The sequence below is a fragment of the Drosophila virilis genome, chromosome 2 (genome assembly GCF_030788295.1).
Source record: "Drosophila virilis strain 15010-1051.87 chromosome 2, Dvir_AGI_RSII-ME, whole genome shotgun sequence".
Classification (NCBI taxonomy): domain Eukaryota; kingdom Metazoa; phylum Arthropoda; class Insecta; order Diptera; family Drosophilidae; genus Drosophila; species Drosophila virilis.
In genome coordinates this window covers 16,770,509-16,785,496 of record NC_091544.1, presented here as the reverse complement: position 1 = coordinate 16,785,496, position 14,988 = coordinate 16,770,509, and the positions used below count along the sequence as shown (strand labels likewise).

General features: G+C 43.9%; 6 protein-coding genes across 7 annotated transcripts; 2 read left to right on the top strand and 4 right to left on the bottom strand.

Annotated features, from left to right (window-relative positions):
- Positions 1-16: 16 nt before the first annotated feature.
- On the top strand, positions 17-1,068 carry Prx5 (Peroxiredoxin 5). The gene is made up of 3 exons (XM_002053538.4): positions 17-174; positions 386-520; positions 590-1,068. The coding sequence occupies exons 1-3, from the start codon at positions 85-87 to the stop codon at positions 917-919; spliced, it is 555 nt and encodes a 184-aa protein (XP_002053574.1). The 5' UTR covers positions 17-84; the 3' UTR covers positions 920-1,068.
- Cbp20 (cap binding protein 20) lies at positions 1,067-1,809 on the bottom strand. The gene is made up of 3 exons (XM_002053539.4): positions 1,656-1,809; positions 1,382-1,599; positions 1,067-1,321 (listed from the first exon to the last, which is right to left on the bottom strand). Exons 1-3 carry the CDS (start codon positions 1,701-1,703, stop codon positions 1,123-1,125), a joined length of 465 nt encoding a protein of 154 aa, XP_002053575.1. The 5' UTR covers positions 1,704-1,809; the 3' UTR covers positions 1,067-1,122.
- Positions 1,810-1,826: 17 nt separating this feature from the next.
- LOC26531308 (protein TAPT1 homolog) lies at positions 1,827-4,321 on the top strand. The gene is made up of 3 exons (XM_015172399.3): positions 1,827-2,152; positions 2,217-2,821; positions 2,944-4,321. The coding sequence occupies exons 1-3, from the start codon at positions 1,963-1,965 to the stop codon at positions 4,129-4,131; spliced, it is 1,983 nt and encodes a 660-aa protein (XP_015027885.1). The 5' UTR covers positions 1,827-1,962; the 3' UTR covers positions 4,132-4,321.
- Positions 4,322-6,764: 2,443 nt separating this feature from the next.
- LOC6629396 (uncharacterized) lies at positions 6,765-7,603 on the bottom strand. Its single transcript, XM_002053540.4, has one exon. It carries the CDS (start codon positions 7,454-7,456, stop codon positions 6,845-6,847), a length of 612 nt encoding a protein of 203 aa, XP_002053576.2. The 5' UTR covers positions 7,457-7,603; the 3' UTR covers positions 6,765-6,844.
- Positions 7,583-8,440, bottom strand: LOC6629397 (uncharacterized). Its single transcript, XM_002053541.4, has one exon. It carries the CDS (start codon positions 8,324-8,326, stop codon positions 7,700-7,702), a length of 627 nt encoding a protein of 208 aa, XP_002053577.1. The 5' UTR covers positions 8,327-8,440; the 3' UTR covers positions 7,583-7,699.
- A 4,581-nt stretch (positions 8,441-13,021) lies between these two features.
- On the bottom strand, positions 13,022-14,531 carry LOC6629398 (uncharacterized). Of its 2 annotated transcripts, none has more exons than XM_015171667.3 (2): positions 13,227-14,531; positions 13,022-13,149 (listed from the first exon to the last, which is right to left on the bottom strand). In XM_015171667.3, the coding sequence occupies exons 1-2, from the start codon at positions 14,415-14,417 to the stop codon at positions 13,030-13,032; spliced, it is 1,311 nt and encodes a 436-aa protein (XP_015027153.1). In that variant the 5' UTR covers positions 14,418-14,531; the 3' UTR covers positions 13,022-13,029. The 2 variants fall into 2 exon arrangements, with proteins under 2 accessions (XP_015027153.1, XP_002053578.1); XM_002053542.4 differs by having other exon boundaries at positions 13,022-13,154; positions 13,227-14,530.
- Positions 14,532-14,988: the final 457 nt, after the last annotated feature.

Sequence of the window (14,988 nt, the reverse complement as noted above, 5' to 3'; positions counted from 1 at the left end):
CCGATACAGATTATTTGCAACGGCCTGGCAACTCTATATTTTGCATCGGCCATTGAGCAAGTGTAAGTGGTGCCAGTGTCAGAAATGCAGGCGTGCAATTTTTTTAACCGAGTTGTTAACTCTACGAAGACTAACGCGCGATCTTTTTCCAGAACACTTGGTGCCATGGTTAAGGTAGGTTATAGCTCAGCATCCGAAGCACATTGAGAACAATTGCAGTTAAATAATTACATAAGCACAAGCAAATGCCTAATAAATATTGATTTGGGCGGAAGAGAATGACACAAAGTGCAAGGCCATCATCAAGGTTACATCAGTTCTATCACTAATGCATTTGTATGCTGTGTGTGTACATGTGCTTGTTGGCTTTTGTGTATTTTTCTAGGTTGGAGACAAGCTGCCCTCGGTGGACCTCTTCGAGGACTCGCCAGCCAATAAGATAAACACCGGCGAGCTAACAAATGGCAAGAAAGTGATATTCTTTGGTGTGCCCGGTGCATTTACTCCCGGCTGTTCCAAGGTAAGTTAATTATCGAAAATATCACTTAAATTTTTTAAAATTGGTATTTACATATGTGTTTGCCCACAGACCCATCTGCCGGGCTACGTAACTTTAGCAGACTCGCTTAAAGCGGAGCAGGGCATAGACGAAATCGTCTGCGTTTCTGTAAACGATCCGTTTGTGATGTCTGCATGGGGCAAGGAGCATGGAGCAGCTGGCAAGGTTCGCATGCTAGCCGATCCCGCTGGCATTTTTGCATCCGCTTTGGATGTGAACATTGACCTGCCACCGCTAGGCGGTGTGCGCTCCAAGCGTTACTCCATGGTCGTACAAAACGGCGAGGTTAAGGAATTAAACATTGAGCCCGATGGCACTGGCTTGAGCTGCTCGCTGGCCAACAAAATTGGCAAGAAGTAAACGCGCAATGTTTATTTCCCAATATTTACTTGTAGTAAACGAATCATGTAATAATTAGTGCCGTGGCCCAGCGCCAAAATATCATGTTTTCAATTATATATTGGAGAGAAACTATGTAGTGAATAAAAGAAATGCAATTATAAGAACTATGCTTAATGGTTTTTTGTTTAATATCTAGTTGGGCTAAAGGGTTGATCTTATCTCTAACGGTTGTCCGTGTTCGGCGCAATCTTTTGGGAGAGTAGCTTGCCGTAACCGCCTCGGCCTGCATCATAGTCTGTTCTATATTCATCTCGCACCTGTCCGCCCGTCTTGCCGCGTCCATATTGACGGCCCTCAACAAAGCCCGCGTCCCAGTCAACACGTATCAGTCGATCGTCCAGCCGCGTACCATTTACAAATCTGCAATTTACCATAAGTTAAATATATCGGGTTAAATTTACTTGATGGGGCTGGGTCAACCTCATGGCGGCCTCCGCTTCCGCTCGCGTGTAATATTCAACAAAACAAAAGCCGCAAGGCGTTTTTTTATACTTGTCCAGGCCCATCACAATGATGCGTACATCGCCGCAACGTGAGAAAAGTTCGTGTATTTGCTCCTCGGTTGTGTAAAATGATAAATTGCCTACATAAAGTGTAGTCGAGTCACGCAAAGAGCGTTCCTGCTCCGAACGTGAGCCCTGGAGAACATAACAAATAAATTAAAGGCCTTGAAAATGATTTTGATTATGCTTACTTTAAAGTGCTGGTCACGATAGGAGCTCAAGTCTATAGATGCAGTCATATTATTTAATGAGTTGATAAATACAACAAAAATCAAACACAAAATATCCAAATTTTGTTGGCTTACAAATAATGTCAGTGTGCACACACTCTAGGCGATTAATAATTATGGAACAACCAGGGCTGCATTACAAATACATGGGCAGCTTTCATTTTTGTGTACACACTGCACGCATAAAAGAAACAGCGTAGCAAAACAAACTATAATTAGCTACCAAGCTGACAAAGCGACAGCGCAAACAAAATAAAAAAAGAATTAAATGCATAATTCTCAGACTACCAGCGGTATTAAAAGACAGCTGCGTTTTCGCGGTGATGTCAGCGCTAACAACAACCGCATCGAGGACCTGCAAAACGAAGAAACTTACAAACTACCAAAGGTCAAACTGCCAACAGTTCCGGATGACGTTGGCGCTACAGCAACAGCTGCACAGCAGCGCTTGCACACTGGTAAATACGAAATATATATGAATCATGGCAGGATTTTTACTTGGCTTACGTATTCGCTTAATAGCCGGCTCGGAGACGAGCACATTTTATGATTTCTTCAAAGTGGAAATGACACGCGGCTACATGTTGGAGCACGACGAGGAGCGTTATTCGGCACGTCGCCAAAAGATCTACAGTTTTATGCGCATACCACGGGATCTGGAGCGTTTTATGGTTTATGGCATAATGCAGTGCGCTGACTCCTTTCTCTATATACACACATTTTTGCCCGTGAGGTTCCTGCTGGCCGTTTGGTCGTTGCTGACGCGCACTGTGGCACGCATTTGTCGACTGCGCGGCGGTGGTCAGCGCCTACTATCCCCCGCAGAAATATGTGATTTACTCAAGGGTGCCATCTGGATATCGGTGACGCTGATCATGCTGCTTGTGGACACCAATCGTGTCTACCACATCATTAAATCGCAGTCCATCATCAAGCTGTATATATTTTACAATATGCTTGAGGTGGGCGATCGGTTGCTCTCCGCCTTTGGTCAGGATACCATTGATGCTCTCTTCTGGACGGCTACAGAGCCAAAGCACTCCAAGCGCGAGCACTTTGGCGTTCTCACGCACATTCTCTTTACGCTCATCTACGTGTTCCTGCACAGCGGCCTCATCATGTTTCAGGTGGGTAAAATATCGATAGCTATCGATAGGTTATATGAAATTGAAAAACCGTTGCGCAGCGGGTTTTGCGCACTTTATTGCCGCCATTTTTAAAATTTGTTGCACTTTCTTAACTCTTGCAGGCCACTTGTCTAAATGTTGCAGTCAATTCCAACAATAAGGGCCTCCTCACAATAATGATATCGAATAATTTTGTGGAGCTCAAGGGCTCTGTGTTCAAGAAGTTCGATAAGAACAATCTGTTTCAGCTGACCTGCAGCGATGTGCGCGAACGCTTCCATTTGTCTGTGCTGCTGTTCATCGTGATGATTCAGACTATGAAAGAATTCGACTGGAGCATCACACAGTTCTGTGTCATGCTGCCCGATTGTTTTGCTGTCCTGTTCACAGAAATCCTTATTGATTGGGTGAAGCATGCGTTCATAACGAGATTTAACGAGCTACCCGAGAGCATCTATCGCGAGTACACGACGAGCTTGGCCTATGACATGACTCAGACGCGTCAGAAACATGCCTTCTCGGATCACTCAGACCTGGTGGCGCGTCGCATGGGCTTTATACCATTTCCGCTCGCAGTGGTGCTCATCAAAGCCATTTACACAGCGGTGTCATTTCACAATTTGGCTGCATGGCTGCTCTTTCTGTTGGCTTACCTATTTGCCTTGGGGCTGCGCATCTGCCTGACCATTTGTGCATTGGGCAAGGCCTGTAAGCTAATGAAAGAGCATCAGACGGAAAGAAACAGCTCAACGCCCAACAGTATGACTAATGTGCCCGTTATTGGAGCAACTGTTGGTCTCGCCATTCCAAATTTGCAAATACTGAACAACAATAATATCAACAACAGCGGCAGCAGCGCACCTTTAAAGCCGTCACATGTGTCGATTGCTGCTATACCGCTGGATCAGAGTCTGAACTTTTCACGTGTTACCTCAACGTCCACGCCAAAGAAGGCGACCAGCGAACAAGAGCTGGATGTGACCAATTCACTGGAGCTGGGCGCGACAGCGCTCTTCTCCAATAGCGATGTGGACCTAGACGATGTGTGCCTTAACGAGCAGGTGACCAATGTGAATTCAAATGTTAATGCCCAGGAAGTCTACCAGGAGGAGGAGCTGGCTCGCAGTGAGCCAGATCTTATGCAGCTGAACGATGCGGCTGGCGGTGAGGCCAGCGACAGTGCACAGCTGGAGCGTGTCAAGGGGCTGCCCAAGCGAACCCACAAGCGCTCAGAGTCCGAGCCTTTCATGGGCATACAATGTCTCAACGAGAAGCCAATTGCGCCAAATGCTGGCGGCAATGCAACGTAGTTAGGATTGTTTAGTTAATTACTTTATGTCGCTTGTGGCTATAGTAAATCCCCTGAAGCTGAAAATCCTTGCCTGGATAAAGCCCTGGTAATTAATAATATATGTGAAATGAATTTATATGTATTGTATTAGTTTAGAAAAGTATGCTGATGATGTTCTCTATAAAGTTGACTTTATTTTACCCTCATAAGTGGGATATGCATTTGTTTATTAAACTTATCTTTGTTTTTGATATTTTTTCGGCTAGAACATAAGCGGCGATTCGAATTTTCAATTCAAACTTAACATGATGTTTACCACTGATCTGTGCGGCGATTTCCAATACTAATTGCATGCTGTTAGCTTACAGCAATTTTAGCACTGTTACTGTTAGCTGCTGTAACACAACATTTTATTGCATACTTTTTAGGGCAATGCAAAGTTTAAATATATATTCTCCAATAAATATATAGTTGTGCTCTAATTAACCATCAGCCAGCAAGGGAAAGAGAGAGAAATTTGATGAGAGCGAAAGAGAAAGCACACGCGCCAGTACTAGAGGTACAAAAACAACTACTCAGAATCTCCTTTAGCAGATGTTACCGGTTAGTGGATGTCCCGATAATCGAGATTTAACTATTTAACTATGTCTAACGGCTCGATTTTTAATGTTATAGGTTAAAAAAAAAAGAAATAAAAAAAGTAGCTTGCTTAAAAAATAATGTACATTTACATTGGTTAATGGGGAGACAAGTAAGGAAAACAAGGACTGCTCATAAGGTTATAACCAATGATTCTTCAGTATTTATTGACCATCCAACCATATAATCAAAGTTTGCCCAACATGATAAATTTAACCAGAAATGCGTGCCAACATCCGCAACGCCTCTGCGTAACCTTTAATATTCGCTGTACACTTGTGTGGGCTTTCCATTCCTGGTCCTTGCCATTCTTGCAGCCAGGCACCTAGCCCAGTGAGTCAGTGCACCCAAATTGCAGATTACTCATTGAGCATTTTAGGGGCGGGACTTGAAGTTAGCCTAATGTTAACACAAAACTTAAGCAAATTATTTGCTGGGCAGCGAGGCGGGGCGCCGGCCAATTTGGCATGGTTTCATGAATGAAAATGGCTTTATTCGCTGGCATCGTGTTTACACGCGTAGAAAAATCAACAAGCCGCAAAAGGACGCCTTTGTAGCCGCAACTGCTGCCAAAAACATACGCACCGCTAATACGGCTGCTCAGCTCACCTTGGGAGTGCACGCGCCTGAACACGCCGAAATACACACACACACACACTTCTGCACACACACATGTACACACGTCGTGCGCACACACAATTTACCGCTACACACGCGCCGCGCCTTTGGGCGTTTCAGTTTTATGAATGAAATTCTACGCTGACCTTGAGCGTAATTACGTCAGAGCTGGCATAGGGGAAATTTCTCTGGTCTTACCCCCTTAAAAAAAATCCTTAACTGCGCATGTCCATCGAATCATTTGGCCCCGCTTTCGGTTCGAGTTCGACTGTGGCTGGCTTTCATTCATGAATTGCCTTTGGGCCTTCATGAATGGTCGTGGGTCAAATCCGTTTTGGGTCCCCTACATTTCAAGGACACGTGTGCCGCTTGCCGTTTAGGCATTCCTATTGATTTTCCCATATATATATGTATACAGTTTTTTTTTTTTTTTGCACAAGCTCGCGCCTTTTAAGTTTCCGGCTAGATAGTTTTGCATGGTAGTGCAACAACAGTACCAATAGGATATATTCGTATCTATAAGGTGCGTAACGAAATTATACGAAACTTTTTATTTCTTAACTTTTTTTTGTTTGAGTAATCTTAGAAGTATAGTAATGCTTTATTTTCGAAAATGTATATGAAAGCAACATTATATAATAACATAGGCATTTAAATGTTCATAGGTTTTAAAATATTTGAAAAAAATAAGAAAATAAAAATATACTTATAACGTATATTATATTTTTAGCATTGCATAATCCTTGACGTTAGATAAATGATGATGAATGTGAGCCTTGGGCTAATTCGTAACTAAACAATTCATGTTTTTTCTTGCGTCAAAAGCCAAAATTATCCTTCAATAAGTCTATGCTTTATATTAAATGGGCAATTTTTATTGAGAACTTTTGAAATGGGCAAAGTCGTATTTTTTTTTTTAATTTAAATTTAAATGCTAAAATTTTCAGTTTTGCAAAAATGTTCGCCCTTGTGCGTCTGCGTTGAAAATCTGTCTCCAAAAACACACAATTTCCGGCCGGCTGGCGTGCGTTAAAAATAGCCTTGAGTAGAGCAGGCAAAACGGAAAGTGAACGCGCAGTTTTATGAATGAATAAAAGGGCACCCGCGACCCACGACCCACGACCCACGACCTTCAGCCACAACCAGTGCGAAGCCAGGCAAACTGTGTGGAAAATGAGAACTTTGGATGCGAAGCCGGGCAGTGCCAACGTTTTGCCTTGCTCTTGACTGGCCTTAGCCCATAATTTATTGATTTTCATCGCTCGCAAGCCGGAGCCGGAGTCCGGCACATGCGCCTTTCGTCCCCGCCAGCTGGTTATCTGTGCGGCAGATTGTCGTCACGTTCTGGACTCGCGGGCATGGGCTACAATAAAACTGTTGCGGTACTGACGTCATACGATGAAGTTTTGTGCAGACCGCATTGCCAAATGTTTATAATTATATAATTATACAATGTATACAGGAATGGTAAATATTTAAATATGCATATCTTCACCACGACGGAAATCATTGAACCATTTGTAACGCTGGAGACGCGACTGAACCATCTCGCCCAGCACATAGAGGCGAACGGGTATTTTGGAACCAGCTTCACCCTCGTTGCTCTCATTCTCATCATGGCGTTGTTCGGTGGACATCAGAACATCAATGACAATGACGCCGTGCAGCAGATAGATGACGCCGCAGAAGAGAGCGCAGAGAGCCTGTACACGCATATAGCTAAAGACTGGATGCAGTGGCTTCTCCACTTCCAAACGATTTTCACCGCGTGTGTGGAACAAGTGAAAGTCACGCTCCGCATTCTCCAGGATCATCAGCGATATGAAAATGTACAATAAAAAGCCGATCATGGTGCGTACGATTTCTTCAAAAACCGAAAATCGATGTCCCGTACAAATGTTGATACTAGCAAAAATTGTTAGCACCGAGAATATATAGAAGGCTGCCGAACTAAAGTAGTGGCAAATATGTGACCAGAGCGGTAAAAAATCCAGAGATTGCTTCAGAAACCCATGTATATGGCAGAACATCAATATCATGTTGAGTAGAATTTCGATTGTGTAAAATTGGAATAGAATCGGTCGCATTGTTAACCGATTTTGCACCAAATACTTTTATACAATTATTATTCACTTAATGTTTCTTCTGTGTGTTTGTGTGTGTTTATTTTTCTTTCTTTAGCGTACTATTCAAAAAGTTGTGTCTTGGTGTAGTTATAGATTTAAGACTGATTTTTATTTGTGCTCACATTCGACAGTTTTCGCATAGAATGTTTGATTTTTGTCAGCTTTTTGGATTGCCAGGATTGTTGAGGTTTTTTAGAAAAACTCTTAAATGGGCAGCGGAGCACCGCGTTCAAAATTATAAAACCATTCGTACTGCTCAAGATGCGTTTGCACCAACTCGCCCAGGAGATAGAGACGGGCGGGTATATATTCAACATTCTCGGTGTACTCATCGGAATCATCAACCATTCTCTCGAAATCGGAGTCGTCCTCGTTCGACAATGACACATCAATGACAACGATGGCGTGCAGCAAATAGGTGACCCCGCAGGTCAGAGCGCATGCCGCCTGGGCGCGCATAAACTCAAAGAACGGATGCATTGGTCGCTCCACCTCCGGTTCGTGCTCAATTATTAGGTACATCAGATGAAAGTCCGATTCCGCATTCTCCAGCGTGAGCAGCGAAATGGTTATGTAGAATACAAAGCCGCATACGGTGCGTATGATTTCCTCACTCAAGGAGCACTGGTGTCCGGTGCAAATGTTGATACTCGCGAATAGAGTTAATATTGTGAAAATACAAAAGGAAACAGAGAAGAAATAATGAATAAACTGTTGCCAGAATTCCAGAAAATCCAACGGATGTGCCAGAAATCCGCGTATATGATAGAACATGATCAACATGTTCAGTATAGTCTCAACTGTGTAAAATTGAAACAGAACCGGCCGCATTATTGCCCGATTTTACACTGTCGTATACTCCAATATAAATATGTATGTTGTCTCTTTTCTTATTCTTATAGTTTTGTTTTTTTTTTTTTTTTTTTTTTTTTGTTTTTGGTCACACATCCGACAGTTTTTGCAAGGTATGTTTGACACGCTTTTGTTGGGTCCATGGATTGCTGAGGTAGTTGAGAGTGCTTCGCTCATCATAAAAAAAAAAACCTCTTCACATTTGCCCCGTTGCCAATGTGGTTGTGTTCCTTGTTGTTGTTGTTTTGGTTTTGGTCTTCGTTGGACTGCTGCCGCTGGAAACAGTAGCAACATTTTGCTGGCAGTTTGATGTTGTTGACGGCCCGTTGACGGCGATTATGTTGATGACGCGCAACACCAAGACCGCAACGAATTTACGCGCAATTCTCCACCGCTTCGCCATCTCGAGTGGCAAGCGGTAAGCATTTGTATTTAAATATACACCAAAAAGTCTTGCGAAAATGTTAGAACGCCTTGCAGGTCCAACTGAACCATTAACATTCTGTTATCGATTGCATTGCATATCTTTGTTATCGAGCGTTTCTCTGTTATCGTGGCAGTGTTGCCACTTTTGCATTGTTAACGTCGAATTGGAATGTGTGTTGATCTAATTGTACGTATCCAGTGTTGTTCAACGGCTTTATTTATCTTCTGCTATTAACAGAAATTGTAAAAGGCATCCGTTTATGCTCCAATTGGATACTGGATTGGATTTTTGTTTTCTCAACATTTTCGCGCGGGTGTACGTTGATGACCAAAAACGCAGAACCCACACTCACGGCAATAACAACAACAACAACAACAACTTTGCGCCGACAGTAGCTGCAGGAATATAACAAATCAGTTGCTGCTGTTGTTGTGGCTGGCAGCCACTGTTTATCCGTTGGCTGTGTGCAAAGTAAAAGGGTTAATTCATTTGGCTACAGTTGAGGAGCCATTCTGACTGCGTCATCTTGCCAAGAGACGTGTCTTGTGGCTTTTGCTGCTGCTGCTGCTGATGCTCTTGTTGTTGTTGTTGCTGTTATTTGCGGTGGCGGCGGCGGCGGCTGCTGCTACTGCTGCAATTTTGACAAGCAAACAGCGCTTAAGCGAGTTAAGTGGTTGCGAGCAGCACAAAAGCCGCTTGCCTTTTGCCTTTGCCCAAGTCAAATTCCAGGGATCAACACTGCCAACCAGACGGCCTGCAGCACAGTAGTCAACTCGACGCAACTCAACTCAACTCAAGCCATCGTCATCGCCATCGTCACCGTCACCGACGTCGACATCGCCAGCCTCATCATCGTCCGCCTCATCATCGTCTTTGGCTCAAGTTGAACTTAAGCGCGTGTGCTTGCCTAGTAGCTCGGGCGGCGGCTGCGGCGTGGTTTTGGCGGTTTGCTTCTCTTTTTCTTTGTTTTCATGCCCTACACCCATTGAAAATGGGCTAAAAGGATGTAAAGGTTTTGTCCCGGTGTTTGTAACAGCCAGAAGAATTCATTTTCGGCCCAATGTATTCCTGATCAAGAGCAATCGGTCTGTGCGTCCGTATAGAGAGCTGAACTTTCGAACGTGGGTACGCCGATTGTCAGCGCAGATCAAGTTTATTTTAATTGCCATCCCTTCAAGAATTATATGATACTAATATTAGGGGTTATAGCCTTGGGCTTAAGTATCTACACACTTTTGTATGCCATATTTTAGGCCTGAAAGTTTCAACAAGAAACGGACTATATTATATATAGTCTATATTGATAACGGCAACCAGGCGCTGGGCTTAGGGTATCTTCTAGTCGAACACTCCTGACTGGGGAACCTTTGTGTTGTTTGTTTTTTTTTTTTGATTTTGGATTTTCACCGTTTGTGTGTACACAGTGTGGATAACACAACGCGCCCCGACCTGGAAAGGGGCGTTTGTATTTGCATGTATGTGTATACACACACACACACACACACATGGCTCTGGCAGCTGCTACAATTAAGAGTGCTAAGCTCTTGTGTAATCGTACCGAGCTACCAAAACGCTCCAGTTACGCCCACCACCAGGGGGCATGGCAGACCGCATGCCATTACAGTTAAATGCAAGTGCATAAATAACAATTACAGTTGCACCAGCAGCAGCGGCAGACAACAAAAACAACAACAAGAAGAATAATAACAACAACGGACAAACTCAGGTGTCAATTGGGGGCCGCGTTATCCGGCGGCCATTTTGCAGCAAAAGCGCATTTGCTGATCGCCATATATCGACATTTAATGCCCGTTGATTATTATGTTTACACTTGGCTAGCAATTTCATGGCTGCAACAACATGCAACATTTCGGCCAAACAGTGCTCTAATAATGAACCCGGGCCAAGAAATCTCAATGCAAATCAACGGCAATTAATAATTCATCGCCCGCTGGGCTCCTAGCATGGCGTCATAGCAATTATATGGCCCCGGTTGAAGAGAGTGTTGGGGAGAGCTCTGGCAAGAGTTTCAGAGTTTCACGGGTAAGGGTGAAAGGTGCGGCAGGGAGGGTTGGGGTGCGTTAGTATTACAATAAGCCAGTAATCTAAATGCACACGAGGGCTGCCCCTAAAGTGTTTATACTAAGTCATATTTTAATAAGCCCGTGAAAAGGCTGCCAAGTTAGGCTGATTCGGTCTGTAAGTCATAATTTGTATAATTCATATAATTCAAAAGCTAATAAATGCATAATTTTGTATTATTACGTGTAAGTATGGCAACTCTACATCAGCTTTTGTTTAAAATTACACAACACTATACTACGCGACGTACGCAATTCAATTTATCGATTTGGACTCTTCACTTCATGTTATCGATATATTTTTTGAATGCATTTTGATAAAAAGTATCGTTGCGACTTTCATCAAACTTGAATACTTTTGAATCCATACTCGTTTATCTGTCCATATCTTTGTCTATATTCAATAAAATAAATTTAATATGCAAAACAGCCGGGCAACTGCTGCAGTGGCCGCCTGTCGTCCAATATCAGCAAATTTGCAATAAAATATTTGTCTGGCCGCCGTGTCCAGACTCGGTCTGGGTCCCAGCTCCAGCTCTGGCTGCAGCAGTGGGTCGTCGAGTGGCGGCCGTTGCGGCTACTGAAAATTATTTATTCGCACCTTTCGCCGCCGCAGACATCGCTTGCCTGCCCCGTGCCGCCCGGCTTGTGTCTGTCTGGCAGTTCACCCAGTTGGAGCTGCATTTCCATTTGCTTATCAAATCGCTTGCATCGTGCAAAAGAAATGCAGGGCAAATATAAATATTAGCGAGCTGGCGCAACTGCTGCCGGGCATCGTGGGGCGGAGACAGCCAGCCAGCCCGATATAAGATCGGTTTACGAAATTAGGCGCTGGCAAAAATCAAAAGCCCCTACGGCCATTTCAGCCTGTCTCGAGCATGAAAAGTGTGAAAACGAATTAGTGCAAATGCAACTGAGAATTCACCATCTGCTCAAAGGGGTAGAGTATGCAGTAGGGCAGTAAGGCGCAGCAAATGAAAGAGAGAGGTAGAGAGAGAGAGAGAGAGAGAGAGAGAGAGAGAGAGAGAGAGAGAAAGAGGTTTACAGATAAAAGTAGCAATCAATGTTGAGTTAAACAATCGCAATTTGGCAGCAATTGAGGTTTTAATTTCGCGATCTGCTTATAAGATCTACTAGATATTAATTCAAATAATCAATTATAATTTGAATAAAAATCCGCAAAACGGCCGATGCGAATTACCATTATAAGGCATTTCTAACCAAATTCCTATTTGAGCAATTAAATTTTTACTGATATGAAAGTATTATTGTCCGTAGATGTACAACCTTTATTTGTGAACATGCCCCAAGCTTACGTTCCTCTTTAAACCCTAAGCCCGTTAAAAAAATCTACCACAGGATCAGGAACTCCGACGCGGAAGAGATTAAGTATTTTATATTAAGATCTGTTTCGATATCTTGTTCCATTTCGAGAAAGACACCAACAATTGTGTGTAGGCTTTCGCTACATTCAAGATCCTTTAACTGTAGATCCTGCGTTTTGGAATATACATCATTACCAAAAATTGATTATCAATTAACGAGGGTTGATGAGGGCATCTCCGAGTCACTCCTAACTGGAGCACTCGGTCTAACTAGACTGGCACAAATTTATTGGAGGATCTATAGTTCCGCAACTGTCTATACTACCTGTTAGGTTTGGGTTCCCAGCGCCAGCTTCAAGTGTAACTCAACAGTTGTTTGATTTCCCGTTCGACAAGCGAAACAACTTTTGAACACATGTTGCATGCAGCTTGTTGCCGCTTGTGCTCCACAAATGCCAGTCAAAGTTGAATTGTCACTTGTACATGGGCGCCCAATAATTATAACAATGGGTGGGCCACACATACACACACACACTCACACACACACACACACACAGACACATGGAGCTGTTAACTGTGGCATGTTCACAAATTTGTTAGCATTCCACAACGTTGGCCACTGACAAAACGGCCGCCCAAAACGATGGAAGTTTCCAATGACAAATTTTGTTGTTGAAAATCGTGTTGCGTGTATGGCCACATTGCGTGGCGCATGCGTGGAGTCGGGCACATTGACAAATCGCCACATGGCGGGCGGCCAATTAGCAACAAGTCGTGGGGAAAATTGAGCCAGCCAAGCGGCTCAAACGGCGGCGCCTGGCTAAGCAGAGAAAGCAAATGGTTAATGGTTCAAAACGCACTAGAAACATTTATTGCTGCCTGGACTCGGGTTGAAGAAATATGAACTGCACGTGCTGCACATGACTGTCCTCCAAAGGTGTCTCCAGCAATTCCAGTGTCTGCTGCTTGCTAAACTGTGCAAAGAATAAGTATGTAGGGGAGGAGGAGAAGGAGCAGGATAATTGTGGTCATCAGCTTGTACTTACATTTAGCTTGAATTCCTCTAGGAGTGGCTCACCCTCTGGCAAATAGAGTCCTAGAGCAGGAGTACCCAACTGCTCTATGCAACGCATATTAAACAGACTGTATAGCAGCTGGATTGTCAGTTGGGGGCAGCCGATCAAGTAGAGCTGTGTGAGCACCGGGCAGGCGTTGACAAAGGCCGCCACCTGTTCATTGCTGAGATTGGAGCAATGACAGAAGGCCGCATAGCTGAGCATCGGCAGCATGCAAAGTGTGGTCACGTCCATGGCACCAAATTGACAATCGATCAGCATGAGCCCGTCCAGCCGCATGCAGCGCTGCAGCTCCAGACTGAGCAGCCACTCGGCAGTGCCCAAGTGGCTGCCATTGATTTGCATTGTTTTGATATCGTTGGCACGGCAACACAGTATCAAGGACATGGCAACGAGTGTCGTCTCTGCGTTCGCCTCCTTCTGTTGCAGCTCAAGGAATTTCAGCTGCGGCAGCCGACATATCTCCGTAGCGGTGCTCACATCTATGGCTGTCACGGGCAGCGTCAACTCCTGCAGTTTTGTGCACTTGCAGATGCCAGTTATATCTGCCTTGCCACGCCCCAATATTTTTAAGCACTTCAAGCGCTCACAGCTATCCCAAATGGCAGCATATGCCTCCGGCGAGACAGCCTCGTGCAGCGTCAATAGCTTCAGCTGGCCGAACTGCTCAACGAAACCCATCTGCACGGGCATGTGCAGCTGCAGGCAATGCAGACGCGTCAGCAGCTTGGGCAGCGAGTGCAGCGGCCACATGGCACAGTTGTCGCCCTTGCTGCTGTCCCAAAGGATCTCGCACTCGCGCACGCCGGGCAGCTCGTTGATGCCACAGCGCTCCAACAGATTGAGCTGCTCCTGCAGCTGGTCGCTATTGAAGCGCACGCTGCTGAAGTGGCGGCGCATCTTGCGCAGAAATTGCTGCAGTGCCTCGCCGACCAGTTGTTTATGGAACTCTTCAAAGTCTAGACACGTGTAGGTCTCGCGCCATGTGGCCATCAGCAGCTGGGGTAGCTGCCTGGAGTTGCGTCTCACCTCCACCTGCTCGGCAATACTAAACTTATCGAGTACTCCGAAAAGTGGGGACCTGGCCTCCTTGTCCAAGCGTTTGTATTTGACCAGCACCGATTTCGAGGCCACTGGAGTGGACAACGTGGAGGTGCTCATTTTCGCCAAAAATGCAATACGTATTCTTTAAAATAATTTCTAAATTAGTGTAAAAGCCTTGTGAATTACTGGAGAGGAGTAATTTGTTGTATTTAGCTAAACAGCTCGTATATTTATGAGATGTGCTTGCCTTTGCCCTTGCCTGCTCAGGTAAGATTTTTTGATTACAAAAAAAAAGCTCATATGATAAGGAGAATTATTACAAGCAAAATTTGATCACTTTATATTTTTTTTTTGTAATTTTATTTATTTAAAGAAAGTGAGAGAGAGATGTATATACGTGTATTAAATTAGAGGAAGTTGAGCAGAAATATTGTTTCTCAAATTGAAAGCTCAACTGCTTCAAAAATTTAAAAATACTCGATTCAATGAGAATCTCATAGAAGGGCATTATTTGAAAATGCTATAAGTTTTTAGCGTGTATGTTGCATGTATGCAAACTAAAAAAATTAAATAATTAAAAAAATTAAATATCAAATCAAAAGAGAAAATATTTTTTTTCTGAAGTTAACGCGAATTACAATAAGCAGTTTCAATACCATTTGCATGTTCAAAATAATTCCAAGCTTCA

Bases quoted from the DNA above. Each gene is read 5' to 3' on its own strand.
- Prx5 (XM_002053538.4), top strand. From the start codon at position 85: ATGCAGGCGTGCAATTTTTTTAACCGAGTTGTTAACTCTACGAAGACT. The intron at 175-385 runs GTAGGTTATAGC...GTATTTTTCTAG, and splicing joins CACTTGGTGCCATGGTTAAG to GTTGGAGACAAGCTGCCCTC. The intron at 521-589 runs GTAAGTTAATTA...GTTTGCCCACAG, and splicing joins TTACTCCCGGCTGTTCCAAG to ACCCATCTGCCGGGCTACGT.
- Cbp20 (XM_002053539.4), bottom strand. From the start codon at position 1,703: ATGACTGCATCTATAGACTTGAGCTCCTATCGTGACCAGCACTTTAAA. The intron at 1,600-1,655 runs GTAAGCATAATC...TATGTTCTCCAG, and splicing joins ATCGTGACCAGCACTTTAAA to GGCTCACGTTCGGAGCAGGA. The intron at 1,322-1,381 runs GTTGACCCAGCC...GGTAAATTGCAG, and splicing joins GAAGCGGAGGCCGCCATGAG to ATTTGTAAATGGTACGCGGC.
- LOC26531308 (XM_015172399.3), top strand. From the start codon at position 1,963: ATGCATAATTCTCAGACTACCAGCGGTATTAAAAGACAGCTGCGTTTT. The intron at 2,153-2,216 runs GTAAATACGAAA...TTCGCTTAATAG, and splicing joins ACAGCAGCGCTTGCACACTG to CCGGCTCGGAGACGAGCACA. The intron at 2,822-2,943 runs GTGGGTAAAATA...TAACTCTTGCAG, and splicing joins GCGGCCTCATCATGTTTCAG to GCCACTTGTCTAAATGTTGC.
- LOC6629396 (XM_002053540.4), bottom strand. From the start codon at position 7,456: ATGCGACCGATTCTATTCCAATTTTACACAATCGAAATTCTACTCAAC.
- LOC6629397 (XM_002053541.4), bottom strand. From the start codon at position 8,326: ATGCGGCCGGTTCTGTTTCAATTTTACACAGTTGAGACTATACTGAAC.
- LOC6629398 (XM_015171667.3), bottom strand. From the start codon at position 14,417: ATGAGCACCTCCACGTTGTCCACTCCAGTGGCCTCGAAATCGGTGCTG. The intron at 13,150-13,226 runs GTAAGTACAAGC...TGCACAGTTTAG, and splicing joins TAGAGGAATTCAAGCTAAAT to CAAGCAGCAGACACTGGAAT.